At 42.5% G+C, this 18,585-nt stretch overlaps 1 protein-coding gene and 1 long non-coding RNA gene across 3 annotated transcripts in view; both read left to right on the plus strand.

Annotated features, from left to right (window-relative positions):
• The first annotated feature begins 887 nt into the window (after positions 1-887).
• Positions 888-6,649, plus strand: LOC310668803. The gene is made up of 4 exons (XR_014506837.1): positions 888-1,038; positions 3,303-3,374; positions 3,527-3,555; positions 6,015-6,649. It is a non-coding gene; the product is annotated as an uncharacterized lncRNA (long non-coding RNA).
• A 7,067-nt stretch (positions 6,650-13,716) lies between these two features.
• The window catches only part of RPTOR (regulatory associated protein of MTOR complex 1), a 298,685-nt gene continuing 293,816 nt past the window's right edge, over positions 13,717-18,585 (plus strand). For both annotated transcript variants that reach the window (XM_083427285.1, XM_083427286.1), the window contains exon 1: positions 13,717-15,322. In XM_083427285.1, the coding sequence (XP_083283411.1) occupies positions 15,161-15,322 (162 nt within the window). In that variant the 5' untranslated portion in view covers positions 13,717-15,160. The remainder of the gene's footprint in view (positions 15,323-18,585) is intronic.

Consider the following 18,585-nt stretch of genomic DNA (forward strand, 5'->3'; position numbering starts at 1 on the left):
AGGTTTTATAATTAAACTATTATCAGTCTGAATAACAGGCCTGGAAGCTAACTGATTACCCTTTTTTTTCAAAGGTCTTAATGCTTCTCCATGGGTAGGGACGCGGGTGGTGCTGTGGTCTAAACCACTGAGCCTCTTGGGCTTGCCAATTGGAAGGTCGGCGGTTCGAATCCCCATGACGGGATGAGCTCCCATTGCTCTGTCCCAGCTCCTGCCAACCAAGCAGTTCAAGGTAAACGGCGTTTCCGTGCACTCTGGCTCCTGTCACAGTATTCCTTGCGCCAGAAGCGGTTTAGTCATGCTGGCCATGTGACCCAGAAAGCTGTCTGTGAACAAATGCCGGCTCCCTCAGCCTGAAAGCGAGATGAGCGCCATAATCCCATAGTCGCCTTTGATGGGACTTAACTGTCCAGGGGTCCTTTACCTTTTTACCTTTCTACAATAGCGAGTTTCCCCCATACCAAGGTTGAGAAATAGACAATCACTACCCCCTACTCCCTCCCTGGAAAAGACCCTGATGTTGGGAAAGATGGAGAGCACAAGGAGAAGGGGACGACAGAGGACGAGATGGTTGGACAGCGTTCACGAAGCTACCAACATGAGTCTGACCAAACTGCGGGAGGCAGTGGAAGACAGGAGTGCCTGGCGTGCTCTGGTCCATGGGGTCATGAAGAGTCAGACACGACTAAACAACTAAACAACAACAACACCCCCTACTCCCAATCGGTTAATCATTGTCTGTCTGCTTCTCGGGTGCACTTCTGTGTTCCACTTCCTGATATTGTTCAAACCAGGCTTTGTGACATCCGTCCCAGTTTCCATGGTGTTCAATTGTGATGCCCCAAACAATTGCAAAAGCCAAAGCTCTTTCAGTTCCAAGGCTTCTTTTCAAGAAACTTAACATAACTGATAATTCAGTGTGAAGAGACATGCATTTCCTATTATCTCTAGTTTCCTTGGAAATGAAGACTGGACTCATTAGGGTTTTTTGTACGTGATAGAAAATAGTTGGCGAAGAGTGGCGAGAGAGATGAATAGGTGGGGAACTTCTTCATTTTGCACACTCTTACAGAATGTATCCACTTCCTATTTTACACTGGCTTGATACTTCTTATTATTGCTACTGATTAGTGAGGGTTCTATCCTGCTTCCCACGGCCTCAGATATATGGTTTCTATTATCTTTGATGGGAGTCAGAGCATTCTAAACTTACTGGCATACTTGAAAGACCCATATTCTGCACTGCCAAGTTCCTTTATTGATTCACTAATGATTCATAAATCAGTACTGAATAGTACTGAATAATCTAAAGCAATGATTTCCAGATGAAAGGTTGAAACCCACCATGGTCAGATGCAGTCATGGCTTGTAAAGGAAAGTCTGACAGAAGTCCACGTTGCTGGTTGTGCCCGGCCAACAAAAGTACCCATGGGCACTGGCAGAGAAAGGGGGGTGCGGTGGGTGCAGTCCGCCCCGGATGTCATCCCTGAGGGGGGGGTGACATCGCCGCGCTGCCCCCTTGCGACATTTGCCCCGCCCCCTAGGATGCTTGCCCCACCCCCACGTGCACATCATGTGTGCCGCTCCAGATGCTGGAGCAGCTAATAATAATAATAATAATAATAATAATAATAACAATAATAATAATTTATTATTTATACCCCGCCCATCTGGCTGGGTCCCCCCAGCCACTCTGGGCGGCTTCCAACAAAACACTAAAATACAATAACCTAATAAACATTAAAAGTTTCCCTAAACAGGGCTGCCTTCAGATGTCTTCTAAAAGTTTGGTAGTTATTTTTCTCTTTGCCATCTGGTGGGAGGGTGTTCCACAGGGCGGGCGCCACTACCGAGAAGGCCCTCTGCCTGGTTCCCTGTAATTTGGCTTCTCACAGCGAGGGAACTGCCAGAAGGCCCTCTGCGCTGGACCTCAGTGTCCGGGCAGAACGATGGGGTGGAGACGCTCCTTCAGGTATACTGGGCAGAGGCCGTTTAGGGCTTTAAAGGCCAGCACCAACACTTTGAATTGTGCTCAGAAACGTACTGGGAGCCAGTGTAGGTCTTTCACCTTATATGGTCTCGGTGGCTGCTCCCAGTCACCAGTCTAGCTGCCGCATTCTGGATTAATTGTAGCTCCACAGCTAGCTCCACATCTGCCCATGGGCAGCCAGGCTAATACTCATTTTGATGTTTTTTCCGGCTCTGACATTGGCACATGCTAGAATGACTGGGTTGCATGTTTGCCAATCCTCTGCCTGAGCAAAGTGCATTGTTTTAATTTCAGCTTAAAATTGTTAAATAAGAAACTGTCTCTGTTCTGACCCCCCTTGGCTTATGTACTTTTAAAAAGGTGAATTGTTGGCCTCTGTAACAGGGCTGAGGCTGGAAAGGCCCTCCCCCCCAAACCCCCAGTAAATCTCTTGTTAAATATTTTATTTCCTCCTTTTATAAAAGGACCTTTGTATTTGCTGGGTTTGGTTAATCACTGAGCCCCAGATGGAGATTTGCAGAAGTAAATGTTATGCCCTTTTCGTGACACATTAAAAAGTAAAGTGCATCCACAGCTGTGACCTTGCCATCCTCGTCAGGGATCAGTTTTCCACATAACAATGGCATCAGTTCTGCCACTGAGCCGCTGGCGTGCTGAGAAGCTGTCTTTTGCTCTGGCAGGAGCTATTATAACCTAAATTTTGCTAAGGCAATGTGGTTCCACTATCTTGGGTATGCCCTCATTTGCAACACTGCAGAAACAGGTGGAATTTGCCCTTTATAGTTAAAGGAACCAAAATGGGAGCCTATTTTGCCTTTTTCAAAAACGTGCTCCTCTCATTGCTGCTGGTTCCTGTCCTCTTGAACTACACTACACTTGATCTTAGCCAAAAGGCCGAGAAGTGAATGGCACTACAGTGGTATCTCGGGTTACATACGCTTCAGGTTACAGACTCCGCTAACCCAGAAATAGTGCTTCAGGTTAAGAACTTTGCTTCAGGATGAGAACAGAAATCGTGCTCCGGCGGCGCAGTGGCAGCAGGAGGCCCCATTAGCTAAAGTGGTGCTTCAGGTTAAGAACAGTTTCAGGTTAAGAACAGACCTCCAGATCGAATTAAGTACTTAACCCGAGGTACCACTGTACTTAGTGGGAAGAAACTCCAATGAAAATCCTTGTTATTTCATATTTTACATGGCTGTATATTTGTATATATTTTAAATTTTTATACATATGGATGTTTTATGATGGCCTATATTTGTAATGCCTAATAATGGTTTAGCAAAGTAAGTAAATCCTCTTGCACTATATACAGATACATCAGCTATACCTCTTCACAGTATTTGGAATTACAGGAAGTCAGAGAGGGTGTGCCCCCTTACTTATCGTAAGTAAGCTATTGTTTTTAGGAGGGAGGAGGATGCTTTGAATAACTTGGGGTTAGGAGAAATTTGGGTTGGGTCTTGTGGATTTCCATAAGGCCCTTCTGCCTTTCTCTCCATTACTGAAACAGTACTTTCCCTGCATTGTATATCCTAGTCCATCAAGATCCTGGAAAATGAATACCGGTAAGTTGAATAATGTCTCCTGTGTGAATGCTGAGCTACGGGAATTTCCCACGCTCCATCTGTTACTTAACTATGCAGTGACTGCAGCAACATTTTCTTGGTGGTTTGGACAAGCACAGGGTGGGGCAGGTGAACATCTCTGTCTCATAACTGCTTTAGAGAAGATGAATGCCTGAAGGAATCCATAGTATAGAACACTTGCTTTGATGCAACATTAGATGCTAATTAATTAGCCAGCATCGTATGATCTCCAGATATTGTGGACTACATTTCCAATCTTTCCTTATTGTTGGCCATGCCGTCTGGTGTTGATGGTTGTACCCTGAAACATCTGGAGGGCATCAATTTGCCTACCACTGGGAGGATACAGTGGTACCTCGGGTTACAGACACTTCAGGTTACAGACTCCGCTAACCCAGAAATAGTACCTCGGGTTATGAACTTTGCTTCAGGATTAGAACAGAAATCGCACAATGGCAGGGTGGCGGCAGCAGGAGGCCCTATTAGCTAAAGTGGTATCTCAGGTTAAGAACAGCTTCAGGTTAAGACCGGACCTCCAGAATGAATTAAGTTCTTAAGCCGAGGTACCACTGTATCTAGTTTGCCTGGGACATTAAGTAGTGGAGACCGTGTTGCCGCTAAGGCCCTCAAATTAGCACCCAGAGTGCCAGAGGTAATGAGGGCGATGCCACATAAGTCTGGTGTCTGCACCTGGACTAACATGCGTGTGCCAGGGCCCTGGGGGCTGATGTTAGTTGCTGCAGCATTCTGCTTGTTGTTTTTAATTAATAGGGGGAAACCTGTTTGCCATGTACATGTTTACAGAAGCTTGTTTATTATTGTTAAGTTGTGTGCGAACATATCAGACGACACAGAGATTCTTCAAACGGCTGTTGTTTATTCAGAGGCCAGAACAGAACTGAACTGAATAGCTCAGTCAGCCTGCTTATATAGAGCTCCAGAACAACGTAACTATAGCAACTTTCTAAAACTATCCAATCACTGAACGTCACTTTCGATCCTTCATTTGCATAAATATCTACAGTATCCCCCTGCTAGCCCAGGGTGAGAACTTCAGTACATAACAATTATGTCGACTTCAAAAATATAGCAATGTTAACTGCAACAAACTGGTGCTAATTCCCAAGTAAATGTGTTTATCAACAGAGGCGAGCCCCATTTTACCCCTATTGTTAACAATGGTGCCGTGATTTAAGTATGTTTCAAGTGCAAAACTGCACATGCTTTGTCTGTTGCTCTGTGGAACAACAGTGAGGCGTGGGAGGAGAAATGCCCATTGTATGCTTCATAACTGAAGTAATACACATGGCTGTCTAAGGAGGCCTCTGAAATGACCTAGCTGCACCACTGAGAGATCAGTCCTGCTGACTGGAAGCAGATGAGTGCAAGGACTGAGTGATTCTATTGCCGGTCCTTGCTGCTGAGAGATTGCAGCCTATATACCTCATGTTTTGCACAAGGTGGCAGTTATCAGGGGCCAGAGCTGGCTTCTCTCACTAGCCAAGACAGACAGAGGCAATAGTGGAGGAACATCCAATTGCCTTCACTCCCCCATGCCTGGCACTAGTTTATTTCCTCAGCTTGAAGAGTGCTGCAGCAACATTATTTAACTGAAGTGGTACTGCAGGATTTAGACTGCTGATCTCCCCTGAGTGGACTGGATACACTCTGGTGAGTTTATCTGTTCACATTCGCTGCATTTTGCACCTAATACTTGAGCTTCCTGCCCAACTGGCTGTCTTAACCTAGTACCAGATTTATTCTAATCTTTTCCAGTATTCTTTCCCCCATGGAAAACCTTGAAGGCTATAACCCATTGACTGCTGCTACTCCCGACAAACATCCTTTGAAACAAATAGTGTTTTTGTGGGATCAATATTTGGTAGATTGTGCTTGAAATTCTAAACAATTTGACATTTGAGGGTGGTATTTTGTGTGGTTGGCGATTAGAAATAAGCAGGTTTGTAATATCTCATTGTCTCAACATCTGCTCTCTAGGCTGTGGGGAAGTTTATGTTTTGAAGGTGACACTTCAAAAATTCTTTGTAGGAACAAACTATTTGGCATTTTGGAAAGGCAAGGAACTAGCCTAGGCATTTCTCTTGCTCCCTTGTGCACCATGAGCTACTTTCTTGCCTAATGTGAAACAAATGTACCTATATTCATCTGTCAAATGTTGGAAGGTATGCACCCATTACAGGAATGAATAAAAACACTGCCTGTGCCAAGCAAGTCCCATAACAGCCAATCTTCTTTCATTGCCTGGACTGCGAGACTGGATGGATAACTGAGTGAATTATATATAAGTGTGTGGTGTGAAGAGATTGCCTTGCTCTTTTCCATTCTTCTGGTGTTTGTTTCTTTTTCTTCAGCAATGTTTTCTGGCTAATTTTCAGACTGATGTTTTATCTTATTCCATGTTCTTATTCTTTTTTTAGGAGGCCAAACACCACACCATGGGCTATACCTGGGCCTGAAAGCCTGAGGTGTTATCCTGTAACAAATGTATGATCTGCGAGGTGTAACTGTGGGGCAGTCATTCTGGGCTTGCCACGTCTCCCTTTGAAGGTGGCAGGAGGGGATATTAGTTTGCCTATGCACATTAATTTCAGCACGTGCATCTTCAAATTTTCCCATTGCTAGGCCTGGAGTATTAGCTGGTTATATGAATTAACTTACTAGACAATTGAGCTCTTGCAAAGCCCTCTTTTTTGACCAACCGGCTTAGCTCAACTGCAACATGTGCTGCCCTTGATGCACTGCCCTAAATCATCACTCTGTGATGCCAAATTGTTCCTTAGAGTGTAAACCTGTCAGCAGGACCTGTTTATGGTTTTATTTGCATAGATCCCGGATCCTGCTTAATGAATAATAATACCAGAGGTTTTACACTCCAGCAGTACAATTTTACAGTTCTTCTATATCTTCTTGTTTTGTACAGCTTGTATGTAATTGAGGATACAGCATAGAAAGATAGAGAAAGGAGTGTGGTGACTATTAACTGAGAATTGGCTTGGGTCTTGCAGCGTAAACTAAAGTTATTTGATTCAAATAAAACCAGGATTCAAATCAAGCCTTAGTTTTATTTCTTATTCCAGAAATCTCTATCCCACAGAATATGATTGATGTATCTTATGTCAAATAGAAGAACTCCAAAATGTCACTTATATTTGGAATTCTAATTTGGCTACTTTACCAGTAAAGCACATTTGTTCAAGTGTATGTGTGCACGCACACACGCACGCACACACACACACACACACACACACACCATTTCTCCTTAAAGCATAATGCGGTTTAGAGTTTCAAAATAGACTAAAACCATTTATAGCCAATGTAAAAGTATTTTTTTCATTAAGGAAATAACCATGGATGCACAGCCCCATAAGGTTATGTAGCTGGCAAGGTTTGGTTTTGTTTTGGGGTTTTTTTTAAATGTTAGTTCAGCTGTGGCCCAGTGGATACTTAGGGGGTTAGGGAGTTGGGTCATCTGGCAAGGCTGGACTGGAGACCCTGCTTACATTTGTTCAGTTCTGCCCCTCCTTTTAAGGACTGCAACTGATTTTCGCCAACTTTCATAGCCACCAAGGACTAGCAAGAAAGCAGAAGCATATATATGGATAGAACTGCCTGCTGCCTGTGGCAAGGAGCAGCTGGGGAGATGTGCAGTCAAGGCCAGAATAGGAGGGAAGAGTGCAAATGAGGTTTAAGTTGCATTGGTAGAACAGTGTGCCTCTCAGCTGGAATACAGCTGCAGGTCAAGACTGTGGAATATTGCCAAGCTGCAAGGGGAGCATATATCTCAGCGAGAAAGAAGTGCTGCAGGTCAGAATTGAGATGCATTAGCAGAGACGGGCAAAGGAAGGTTGTTGACAATCTTGTCTGGCACTAACCCATGCTCTTAAGTCCTCGCTGGCTTGATTTTCAAGGCAGGTTATTTTTCTCATTTTCTTTTTTAAAACAACAACAACAACAACACCACTGCATCCTAGTTTTAACATTTAGTTTTCCAGTTTTCCCCCTTCTCAATTTGTCCTTTACTTTCTTTTCTTTTTTTGCTGCTGCTGTTTTGGATTGCCGAAGGAATCCAAGCTAGCACATTCCTTCCTGAAGGCAGAATGAGCACGGCTAGCTTTAGTTCTGTTCCTTTTGTAAATCCCATATATGTTCAGGTAATTGACTCTAAGTAAGATTTATGTTTCTACAGTGGTAGCATAAAAACAAAAGCACAAGCATTAGTTTTGCAGAGGGAAGGATGTAACAAGCACGTGTTTACACCATATGCTGCATGCATATTTAGGAGGCTGTAGAGTTTTATGAAGATGAGATATTGTGATGGAACATGTGAATTGGCAGTAGCTCCATTGCTGCATAGGACACAGCCTGGTTTATGTGGCCAAGCAACTCAGAAGGAAAATTTGCTATGGGAACATCAGGCACCAATTCACCAAGTCAACTCATTCTTATCAAGGATTTTACTCTTTCATTGTGGATTCAGAACATAGGCATTCTAGAGGGAATGTATTATCTCAAAAGGATGATATGGGAAATCTCAGCAAAAGGTCTATATGCCTCCCCTTTTTTACAGAACATTTGGCCAACATTCAGTTATTAGATTTGGAAGGTTATGGTATGAAACATGGCTGGCATGCATGTCTATGGTATGTTAATAGGAAAAATACAGAGAGAGTTTGGGAGGAGTATAAAAACCTGTTAGAGAGAAAAACACCTTTATGGCTGTGTGTATCTTCATCAGTCCAGAAGCTTAAAAAATCAAGGAAACTTCAAAAACTAGCAAGGCCTGAAGACATTACAAAATATTCAGACTGAGTAACACAATAATACAACATGAGGTTTGGAGATTTCAGTATAATCTCTCTCTCTCTCTCTCTCTCTCTCACACACACACACACACACACACACAGAGAGAGAGAGAGAGAGAGCGAGAGAGAGAGCTGCTGCTAATCCTGCATCAAGGAGTTATATTTTATACAAAGATGGTGTCACGAAGGATTGAGTGATATAAGTAAATAAATAAATAAATAAATTTAAACAGCAGTTATTTGAGTATCATCTCCAGCCAAAACAAATAAGACTTGCATTTTGTGAATGTGAAGCTTCGGAGAGGGAGATTGCAGACACAGAGGAGTGGAACCAATTACGTAAAAGCTATTTGAAGACTCCTCAGCCCTTAGTTCTTAGTTGAATCCCACCCCAAGTATTCATAATTTTCAAGCATTGAGCAAATGGGTTAGGCTGCAGTTCAGAGCCCTGATCCATTGTGCTGTTGCTGTTGTTTTGGATGGGGTGGAGGTTTTTCTCTGCCAAGCCCAAAACAGCTCTGCCTGCCTCTGCAGCATCACTACTTTAGTGCAGAGGGAACAAGCGTCACTCTTTGGGCATGGAGCTTCTGTTTGACACACCAAAAGATGTAGGTAGGTGGCAGCACCGCTGCTGGCATTCCCATGAGTGGTAGTTCAGACGACCCCCAAGCAGCGTCTTCCAGGCTGAGACAGAACCAAATCCACAGGATCCTTGGCTGGTGCCACTGCTAACACTGGCTGCCATCCATGCCCGGTCATTATACCAATTCTAGGCTGATCCCTTGTTGGTGTGAGTGATGCAGCTGCAGATGTGGTAGTGGCTATGCTGCTTCATCATGCCCCGCTGATGCCAGGCTGGGGTTTGGATTTCTCTGCCCTCTGGTCTGCTGAGAGCAAAATGAATTACTCTCTAGTAAATGTGCTTAGGATTCAGATGAGAGTCGCAGGCTGAAGAAACGGGTCTTCACTAAATTTGACTGATGCATAAGAGACATTTTTAAGTTTACATTTAAGGTGTACGCAAAAGATTATTTATTGGGCCAACTTCCTCTGCTTTCTCCAGGTGAATTCTAGAACTCAATTTAGTATATTATTTTATGAAGTTATATTAATTTTATATTGTATCTGGTGTTGTTTTTACATGAGACACTTTTGCCATCTATGTAGATTTGAATGTGAGATATAAATGCTTTAAATAAATAAGCAAGGGAAAACATAAATGATATTCTCCTGCTATCCATTGCAAGTTTTTGCCAGTCAAAAATTAATGCTTGGTACCCATTGATTTATACCATTTGTAGGCAGATAGTGGACTACCCTTTTCTGTGCTACATTGACAGCTGGGGATTCAAGTGTATTCCTAGAAGGGTAACTGTATGAATACAGTTTCAAAAACACAAGCTGCTTTTCAGTGCCCAAGGCTCAATCTACTTCAAGGTGGTTTGTGGTGATGTGCTGAATTGGGACAGAACACTTATGACTGTTTTGTATGAACACAAGAGCTTGAGGCTTTTTAGCTCATAAAAAGGTGGCTTGAGGGACACATGGGAGAGAGCAACTAGAGAGAATTGTGTCTCTCTCTTGTAAAAGAGAGAAGTCAGGGTCATCTAGTAAAATGGACTGGAAATAGGTCCAAGACAAACAAAAGAAAGCACTTCACACAGCTTAAATAATCAACAGCACGTGTTGATTGCTGCTAGCTTAGGTAGCTTCTTTAAAAAAAAAAAAAAAAAACCCTAGAAAACTGGATGGAGGCTGCATCTAACAATAGTTATTGGTCCTGATATTTAACCTTCCATGTACCAAAGCTTTAAACTTGTAAGTATCAGATGCTTTGCATCTGTGGCGTAGTGTGTGCATACGTGTGGGGGGACACAGGGTTGGTTTCCCTGGTCCAAAATTTCAACACCCAGTGGTGCCTCAATACAGCTGTGTGCTTGTGTCACTAGGCTCCATTGAAAATGGCTTCTCTATATGGACCAGGAAATGACCTCTCCAGACAACAGAACGACTCTTCTTTTCTAATCTCAGTAGCTGCAATCTCCTGGGTGACATGGAAGCCATTAGATGTGCATGCATACTCTGTCCATTTCCCTCCGTCCCACCCGCTTCACACAGCCCCGGCACTGGCAACCCATGCTATGCCACTGATATGGATAAACAATAGGTCAGGGACTTTGTCTTCATGCCAGAGGCATGTAGCTTCCTATTGCTTGGGGGGGGGGGGAATGCTGGGTTAGATAAACCTTGGTTTGATGATTATGATGATTTCAACAGAACATTAAAAACAGAATAAAATTTCGCTGCTTATGCAGATGCTCCAAACCAGATTCACCTGTGCTTCACATAACATAGAGCAGCTGTACACATATCTGAAAGTGCCTAGTTTGTGTTTAAGCAGCTCTAGTCAGATTTCAGCAGAGGGACGAGATTTTAGTGATGTGGGTGAGATTCACAGCAAGCTCCAGTAGCTCCTGCTCCCGTATATATTGATAAAAGATGGGATCATGTCCTAGTTACACATGTCAATCCTTTTATGTAAGAAAGTGACAGTTTGATAACACTGCTGCAGTTACCATGCGATATAAAAATAAAATAGCTAGCTAAATTCTCCTACTTTTCCACAACAAGAAAACATGATAGAACCATTGAATTGGCTAGAGACATATGTGCCCCTTAGAAATATTCATCGTACCATATTTGAAATGTTGTGTGGAATGTCCATCCCTAAATGTGTATGAAATAGGGCTGCCATACGTCCAGAATTTCCAGGACGTAGACGGGATTTGGCCATCAGAAACAGTGCCCGGGTGGAAATCGCTTTAACGTCCGAGAAAATAATTTAATAAAAATCTGGACTTATGGCAACCCATGTCGGAAGTGTAGATTTTGGCAAATTTCCATAAAAATAGCTCCAAATTTTTCACTTTGTAAAATATGGCAACCCTAGTATGAAAGCTAATATAGTTGTTTCTTCCTTTTGGCCCACGATTTGTGCTATCTTACATTTTCAGCTGACATTTCTTTATTTTTCTTGTAAGGTAAAGGTAAAGGGACCCCTAACCATTAGGTCCAGTCATGACTGACTCTGGGGTTGCGGCACTCATCTCGCTTTATTGGCCAAGGGAACCGGCATACAGCTTCCGGGTCATGCGGCCAGCATGACTGAGCCACTTCTGGCAAACCAGAGCAGTGCACGGAAACGTGTTTACCTTCCCGCTGGAGCGGTACCTATTTATCTACTTGCACTTTGATGTGCTTTCGAACTGCTAGGTTGGCAGGAGCAGGGACTGAGCAACGGGAGCTCACGCCGTCATGGGGATTCAAACCGCTGACCTTCTGATAAGCAAGTCCTAGGCTCTGTGGTTTAACCCACAGCACCACCCACATCCCTCTGGTCAATTTTATCTTGTACCTCTGGTCAATTTTATCTTGTACTTCTGGTCAATTTTATCGCCTTTTTCTGAACCTTCTCCAGTTCTAGTATATCATTTACAATGTGTTGCAGAAAAGCAGGTAAACCATATCTTTTATCAGTTAAGTATTTAGTAGTTGAAGAAGTGAGAGAGAGTAGATAGTACTGCTCTGAGCTCACTGGGTTTGGCAAAAGTTTTCATTGCTCCTTGCTGTCAGTTGCACAAGTTAATAAAAATGATGTCTCAGGAGAACAAGGAAAATTCTATTCCAGTCCTAGTAGTGCCAAGTATGAAATTCATGACAACATCTAGTCAATTACTGGATAGGCTAAAGGATGATTCTTGTGGTGAGAAAGTGAGAATTTGTTTAAGTTATTCAGAGATATTACTGGTTGTTTATTGAATCCGAGAATATATTAGGATAAACTTGAGAGTTGTGAAAGGGTTTGAAAGATATTTACATAGTTCTGTAGGTTGCTGTTTCTAGAGGTGCTATTTGGTTATTTTTAACTGGCCTTTATGTTTCTTTCTTGCCATATGCTTGAGTTATATTTTAGGTTATCTTCAATGATAAGTGAGCATTTTAATTTTTAATTTATTTTTTAAATATCATTTATTTATTGATTACATTTATATCCCACCTTTTCCTTCAAGGTGGTGCATATGATTCTCCTCTTCCTCATTTTACCTTCACAACAACCCTGTGAGGTAGGTTAGGCTTAGAGGCAGTGACTGGCACAAGATCACCCAGTGAGCTTCTGCAAGGCCTTGCTTTCTAATGAGAAAAATTGGAACATCATTTTTCATTCTGCAAAATGCCGAAAATTGGGAGTTACATCAAACTTCTTGATTTTTGGAGGTACAGTGAGCTTTTTAATTTTTTTCAGCACTATACTTATTTTAAGTGGCTCAAACAATTCCAAATAATATCATTTTATTTAGGCTTTTTTTTAAAAAAAAAAACAACCTTGATCTTGAACAAGTAATTTTAAACATTGAAGCTTGAAGCCAGGCATTTCACTGTTAAATAGTCCCAAACATACCTACACTCTCTATTCCTTGAACTAGGAGTCCTGGCACAGAAGTTATAGACAAAATAAAAATATCCTTCAAAGCAATTTGATGCTTCAACAGAATGTCAAACAGGTGTGACTGTGACCATGGGCATAACCAGGATTTATGGGGGGGGGGAGGGCAGGCTTTATGTTGGGGGGGGAGGGCAGGCTTTATGTTGGGGGGGGAGAACTGAGTTATCTGCAGGGCAGTTGGTCAGTTAAGTATTTTTATTTATTTATTTGATTTGGTGGGGGCAGCCAGCCCCCTGCTCCCCCCCCCGCCCTGGCTACGCCCATGCCTGTGACTTTACGATAAAAGTAAATTGGAGCTCACCACATCTTTTGTAATATACATGCCTCGGAAAGATACACCTGCAAAGGAACTTTTACTATTGCCATGGAACAATCCAAAAATGTACAGAGAAAGTCATGCATTGTTCTAACCAGCACTACAGTAAAAATAAATAAAAATATGTTGGCGTGTTTTCAGTTAAGTTGGGAAGTTGGCATGTCCCCCCCCCCCCAATTAAGGATAATTAAACGAATTTTGGTTCATTTTGGCAACCTCCCCCCCCATATTAAACTATGAAGATCACGGTGATCTCATCGCCTTATCTAATCTATCTATCACCCAGTAATAGCTGCCCTATTTCTGAAGCTGGGCCAAGGCTATTTCCTCTGTGCCGCCTCCGTAGCTCTGCCTGTTGCGGGCGGCGGCGGCTCGCGCGGCTGAACGCTGTCACGTCTGTTGCCGCGGCAACCCCGGCGCTCTCGGCCCCTCCCACCACCTCTGCCTCCAACTCCTTCGTATTTAAAAGGCGCCTGACGCGGTATGAGCCGTCCGACGGCCCGTCGCCGCAATGCATTCTGGGCCTCGGCAAAATGGCTGCCTCCTTGGTGCGCTGCTGCTGAGGGGAGTTGGGCTGTCCGGCAACCCGGGACTTTTTCCTTTTAAGCTTCCCGAACCCCGCTGTCTTGGGGACTTTTCTTCACGCGAAGAGGAGCCATCAGCTGTCCCGAGACGGGGGGCACGATGGGACCAAGTGGGCGCCCGTCGCGGCAGCCGGGCACAGGGCAAGTACCTCCACGGGTGTAGGACGTTCCTTCTCGGCCACCGGAGACCATAAGCTCTCGGAAACAGGCCCAGTCCCTGCTCCTGAGCCCGACTGCACCGCCAAGGGCTGGACTTTGTCGTGAGTGAGCCCCCTTCCCCCTGCATCCTCTCCGAGGGTAGGGATAGCCGCGCCTGGAGCAGAGGCGACTTCGGCTAAAGCTGCAAGCTCCATCTTTGCTTCCTATTATTTTGTCTGTAACAGGACAGACTTCCCGACCCCACGTTCTTAAGGTACAGGTTACCACGTTGTAAGCCTATCCCACTCTGACGGTTCCCTTCTGGCAAGAATCCTGTGCTAGGAATCTCCATATTTGAATCCAAAGTAGACCAGCTGAAACTCTGTACATCCCCCTGCAAATGTTGCCTTAATGAGGACTTAGATGAACAGCAGTTCCCACAAAGAGCTCCCACTGTTGCTAGAGATACAAGAGGTTCCTAATCTGATTCTCCACCCTGGATAAGAACTTTTGTCACTCAACGTCTCTTACGTTGCCTGCAGTCTTTTTGTGTGGTATAAAGCGTCAACTTTAACCTAAACAAGACTACCAAACATCCTGCAACTATAGTAGTATTTACATCTTGCCCATTGATTTGCAATGCTTAGACCACTTGGCTAAATTCCCAATTATATGTCACATTCTTCTACTGAAAATAGTTCTATGCCCATCTTCTAAAACTTTCTTCTGAATGAATATTCATTGATATCATTTCTGCTGGGTTATGTCATAATTTCTGTTGCGACCAAGAACCACATATCTCCCTAATTCTGAGATAACAGTGACGGTGAACTATATCTTATTCCTGAAGAAGGCAACAACAACAACAAAGGATTTACATACATATCTCTGACCCATGAAGCTTGAGGGTGATAATATATTTGCTGTCAGATACTGTTAGTTGTCCCTTGTTTAAGGATTGCAGCACTCCTTAAATTTTCTCATCCCAGATAGGAAACCCCCAGTTGCTGAGCAGGGAATATTGCAACACTCTCTGGAACAGTAGCACTTGCAAATCCACTTTGAAAACGGCTCCTTCCCTGCATACAGCTCCTTCCCAGAAAACATCTTCTGGAAACAAGAATTGCCAGATTCCTTTGTCCTTCCAACTACTTTTTTCTGGACATTGTGTTGGAGTGAAGGTTTCTGATCCCTGGTTACATTAGTTCATTTTCTTCTGATGGAGTCTGACATGCTGCAGTCCCCCCTCCTAGGGCTTGCGGAAGAAGATGAGTCGGACATGACTGACTGGAATCTGCCCTTGGCCTTCATGAAGAAGAGGCACTGTGAGAAAATTGAGGGCTCCAAGTCACTGGCTCAGAGTTGGCGGATGAAAGACCGGGTAAAGATATATAATAGCAAATTTTATTTGAAAGGGAGATTCTAATTTTATTCTTTGCTTGCTTGAAGTCTGCACGTTGTCCTTGGGTACACCCCTGGACCATTATAATTTTGTTTAGCTTTGAATACTTATTAAATTGCTACAGTCATGTTGATAAATTATGCATTTGGTTTAATAATGCTTTAAATTGTTTGTCATTTGTCTCTAGTCATGCATAAAAGAAACATAGCTAGCTGTCTTGGGGGGATTTCACCTAACAAAAACTGTCAGTGGAAGCCCCCTGAAATTGGCTCAGGGAGGTCAGAAGAACCCCCAGAATATTGCACGGGGTGGGCGTGGGGATTGTTCCATCTGACAAACTGATATAGTTGCACAGACAGGATATTCAGTGTAGTGTGACACTGAATTCCACCCTTGGTCCATTAGAAAAAGCTCCACAGTTGGGTAATAATCAGGTTACACGTAACTGTTTATTTAAATAATTAAAAATGTTGAGGTGTTGGAATCTAAAAAAAAAAAGGTAGAAATAAGATGTAATGATAGTGATAGTGAGAAGGTAGATTTTTTTCTATGAGAAAATTAAAATAAAAAGGCCTTACATGACCCACCTATTTAACGACATCATAAAAGGGACCCCTATCCCCAAAACCTGGACCTCTTCCAAAATAGTCTCTATCCCTAAACCTCTTAAAGATAGCCTCAAAATAGAATCATACCACCCAATTTCATTGATAAACCAAGACTACAAGATATTCACATCAATCCTAGCTAACCACCTAAAAATATTTCTGCACAAACTAATCACCCCGGACCAGGCAGGCTTTATCCCTGGTCGCAACATAACAGACCCTGTTAGGAAACCACTGAATCTGATGGAACACAGCAAAATGATGATCATGTCCCTAGACATCCTTAAAGCTTTTGATTGCTTAGAATGGAAATACCTGTTAGCAGTATTAACTAACGTGAAATTTGGCCCCAACTTCCTACAAACCCTCAAACAAATTTGCTCCCAAGCCTTAGCAAAATGTAAAATTAACAATGTGGACTCCAATACCACAGCAATCCAAAGAAGCACAAAAAATGGATACCCACTGTCCCTATTCATCTTGGCCCTGGAGCTCCTAGCAATCTGACTCCAAGCAGCCCCAGATACCAAGAGTGTGGAAATAAAAGGTAAAACCTACAAACTAGGGCTCTCTGCAGATGCCCTGATGGTCACAACACCAGACCCCATAACATAGCAACCACCCTAATTAAAGAACTCAACACATTCGCACTGGTGTCAGGCCTACAAGTAAACTTTGCAAAATCTGAGGCTATGTGCTTCAACACCCCACCCCACCATGCACACTCAAATGGAATTCACCAGCATCACAAAGATAAAACACTGCTGCACTAAATTCAGGTACCTAAGGGTTCAAATAACCAGAAACCTCAACAAACTATACCTCCACAATTACAAGTCCCTGTGGTGACAAATCAACAGAAACTTGAGGAAATAGAACAACACCAGCTTCACCCTTTCAGACAAAATAGCCATGATTCAAATGATCACCCTCCCAAAACTAGCCTATTTATTCCAAATCCTCCCAATCTGGATTCCCCCAAACCAACTCCAGAAGTGGCAGAAAAAACTACACTTGTTTCTTTTTTTTATAAAAAGCCAAGAATAAGCCCCCAATACCTGCACCTCCCTTCAGAAGGAGAATGGGGGGAATCCCCAACATAGAATCATATTACATTGCCAACCAAGTACGCCACATAATCCCGTTTATTCTATAAGATGAGACGAAACAGTGGGTCCACTTGTAATAAAACAAATAGAAAGAGAAACTAGCTAGTTGACGCTGATATGAAACCCCATACAAAATAATATAAGCCTCATCACCCCACCCCTCCTCTCCCCCCCAACCTTATACCATACTCAACACTAATGTCTCACAACAAATGTAACTGATTTGTAAGAAAGACTGTGCAACCTGAAAAAAGAGACAGTGCATGTACTTTTGTAAACCAAGAAAATCTTTAATAAAAATAAATAAATAAAAACCTGTGGAGTTCATTCAGCATTAAAGATTGCTCAGATGACTAGTTAATGATAAAGTTACGTTTTCGCTATTTATCTGAAAAGTATAGATTAAGCTATGGGTTCTACAGCAATAAGAAATCATTGTCATTTTTATACTACCTGAGCACAATTTTAGTAAGCAGATTATTGTAAGATCATTTCATTCTTTCGGTAAAATTGAGGGTACATTTCAAGTTTTGTTTAAGCTTACACACTGAATCTATAGTGTGGGAAATATTTTTTGTAATAAAGTATAAGAAGATAAAAGCAAACGAAATTTCTTTGTAGCATCAACCTGCCAGCCCAAAGAAATGTTGTTGACATTGGAACTTTGCAGCTTGGAACATGCTATCTTTATTTTGGGATGTGTGGTGGGTTGTTTTGTTAGAATTTAGGTGACATCAGTGTGAATTGAGTCCACAGATGCAGTTCACTGCTGCTTATTTTTGCATATCTTGACTACTAGCTTGTTTCTCTGTGGATTACAGCTTGTGGATTACATTTCTGACTTTTAATTGGCATAAAGAGCCTATGATTAGGAGGATTCCCTGTATTTAGCTGTTTTGTTTTATTTCCATTGCTCTTTTATATTTCATTTTAATTGTCTTATCCTTAAGAGTGTCACATGGCAGGCATTAACTATTAGTTCAGTACAGTATTTATTTTTTTAAAAAAAATATTACTTTAGTCAGTCATGGGTAGATTCATGGATACAAATGCTTAGAGCTGGAGTAGAACTTTGAGTTGATTCTTGAAAACTTTGTTTCTCCTATGTTTATATCTCTGCCACTCATGTAATTGTAGCATTGTAGTTTTTTGTTGAGAAAGGGTCACAACCTAGAGCTATTATATAATGGGACACATTGAAACCTATATAAGCTTTGATTTAGGAATTCTCTCTAGCCTTTAGGTTATACTTGAGCTACATTTATCTTTTAGTGAAATAATTAACATGAGACCCTGGTTATAATATTGGAATAGTTATGGGGTAATTTTATATTATGCTCTTTTGCAAGATCAAATTATCTGAGTACAGTGGTGCCCCGCAAGACGAATGCCTCGCAAGACGGAAAACCCGCTAGACGAAAGGGTTTTCCGTTTTGGAGGTGCTTCGCAGGACGAATTTGCTATGGGCTTGCTTCACAAGACGAAAATGTCTTGCGATTCCTGGGGGTTTTTTTCCGCTCCCCAC

The sequence above is a fragment of the Podarcis tiliguerta genome (assembly GCF_965153285.1).
Source record: "Podarcis tiliguerta genome assembly, chromosome: 2".
Classification (NCBI taxonomy): Eukaryota; Metazoa; Chordata; class Lepidosauria; order Squamata; family Lacertidae; genus Podarcis; species Podarcis tiliguerta.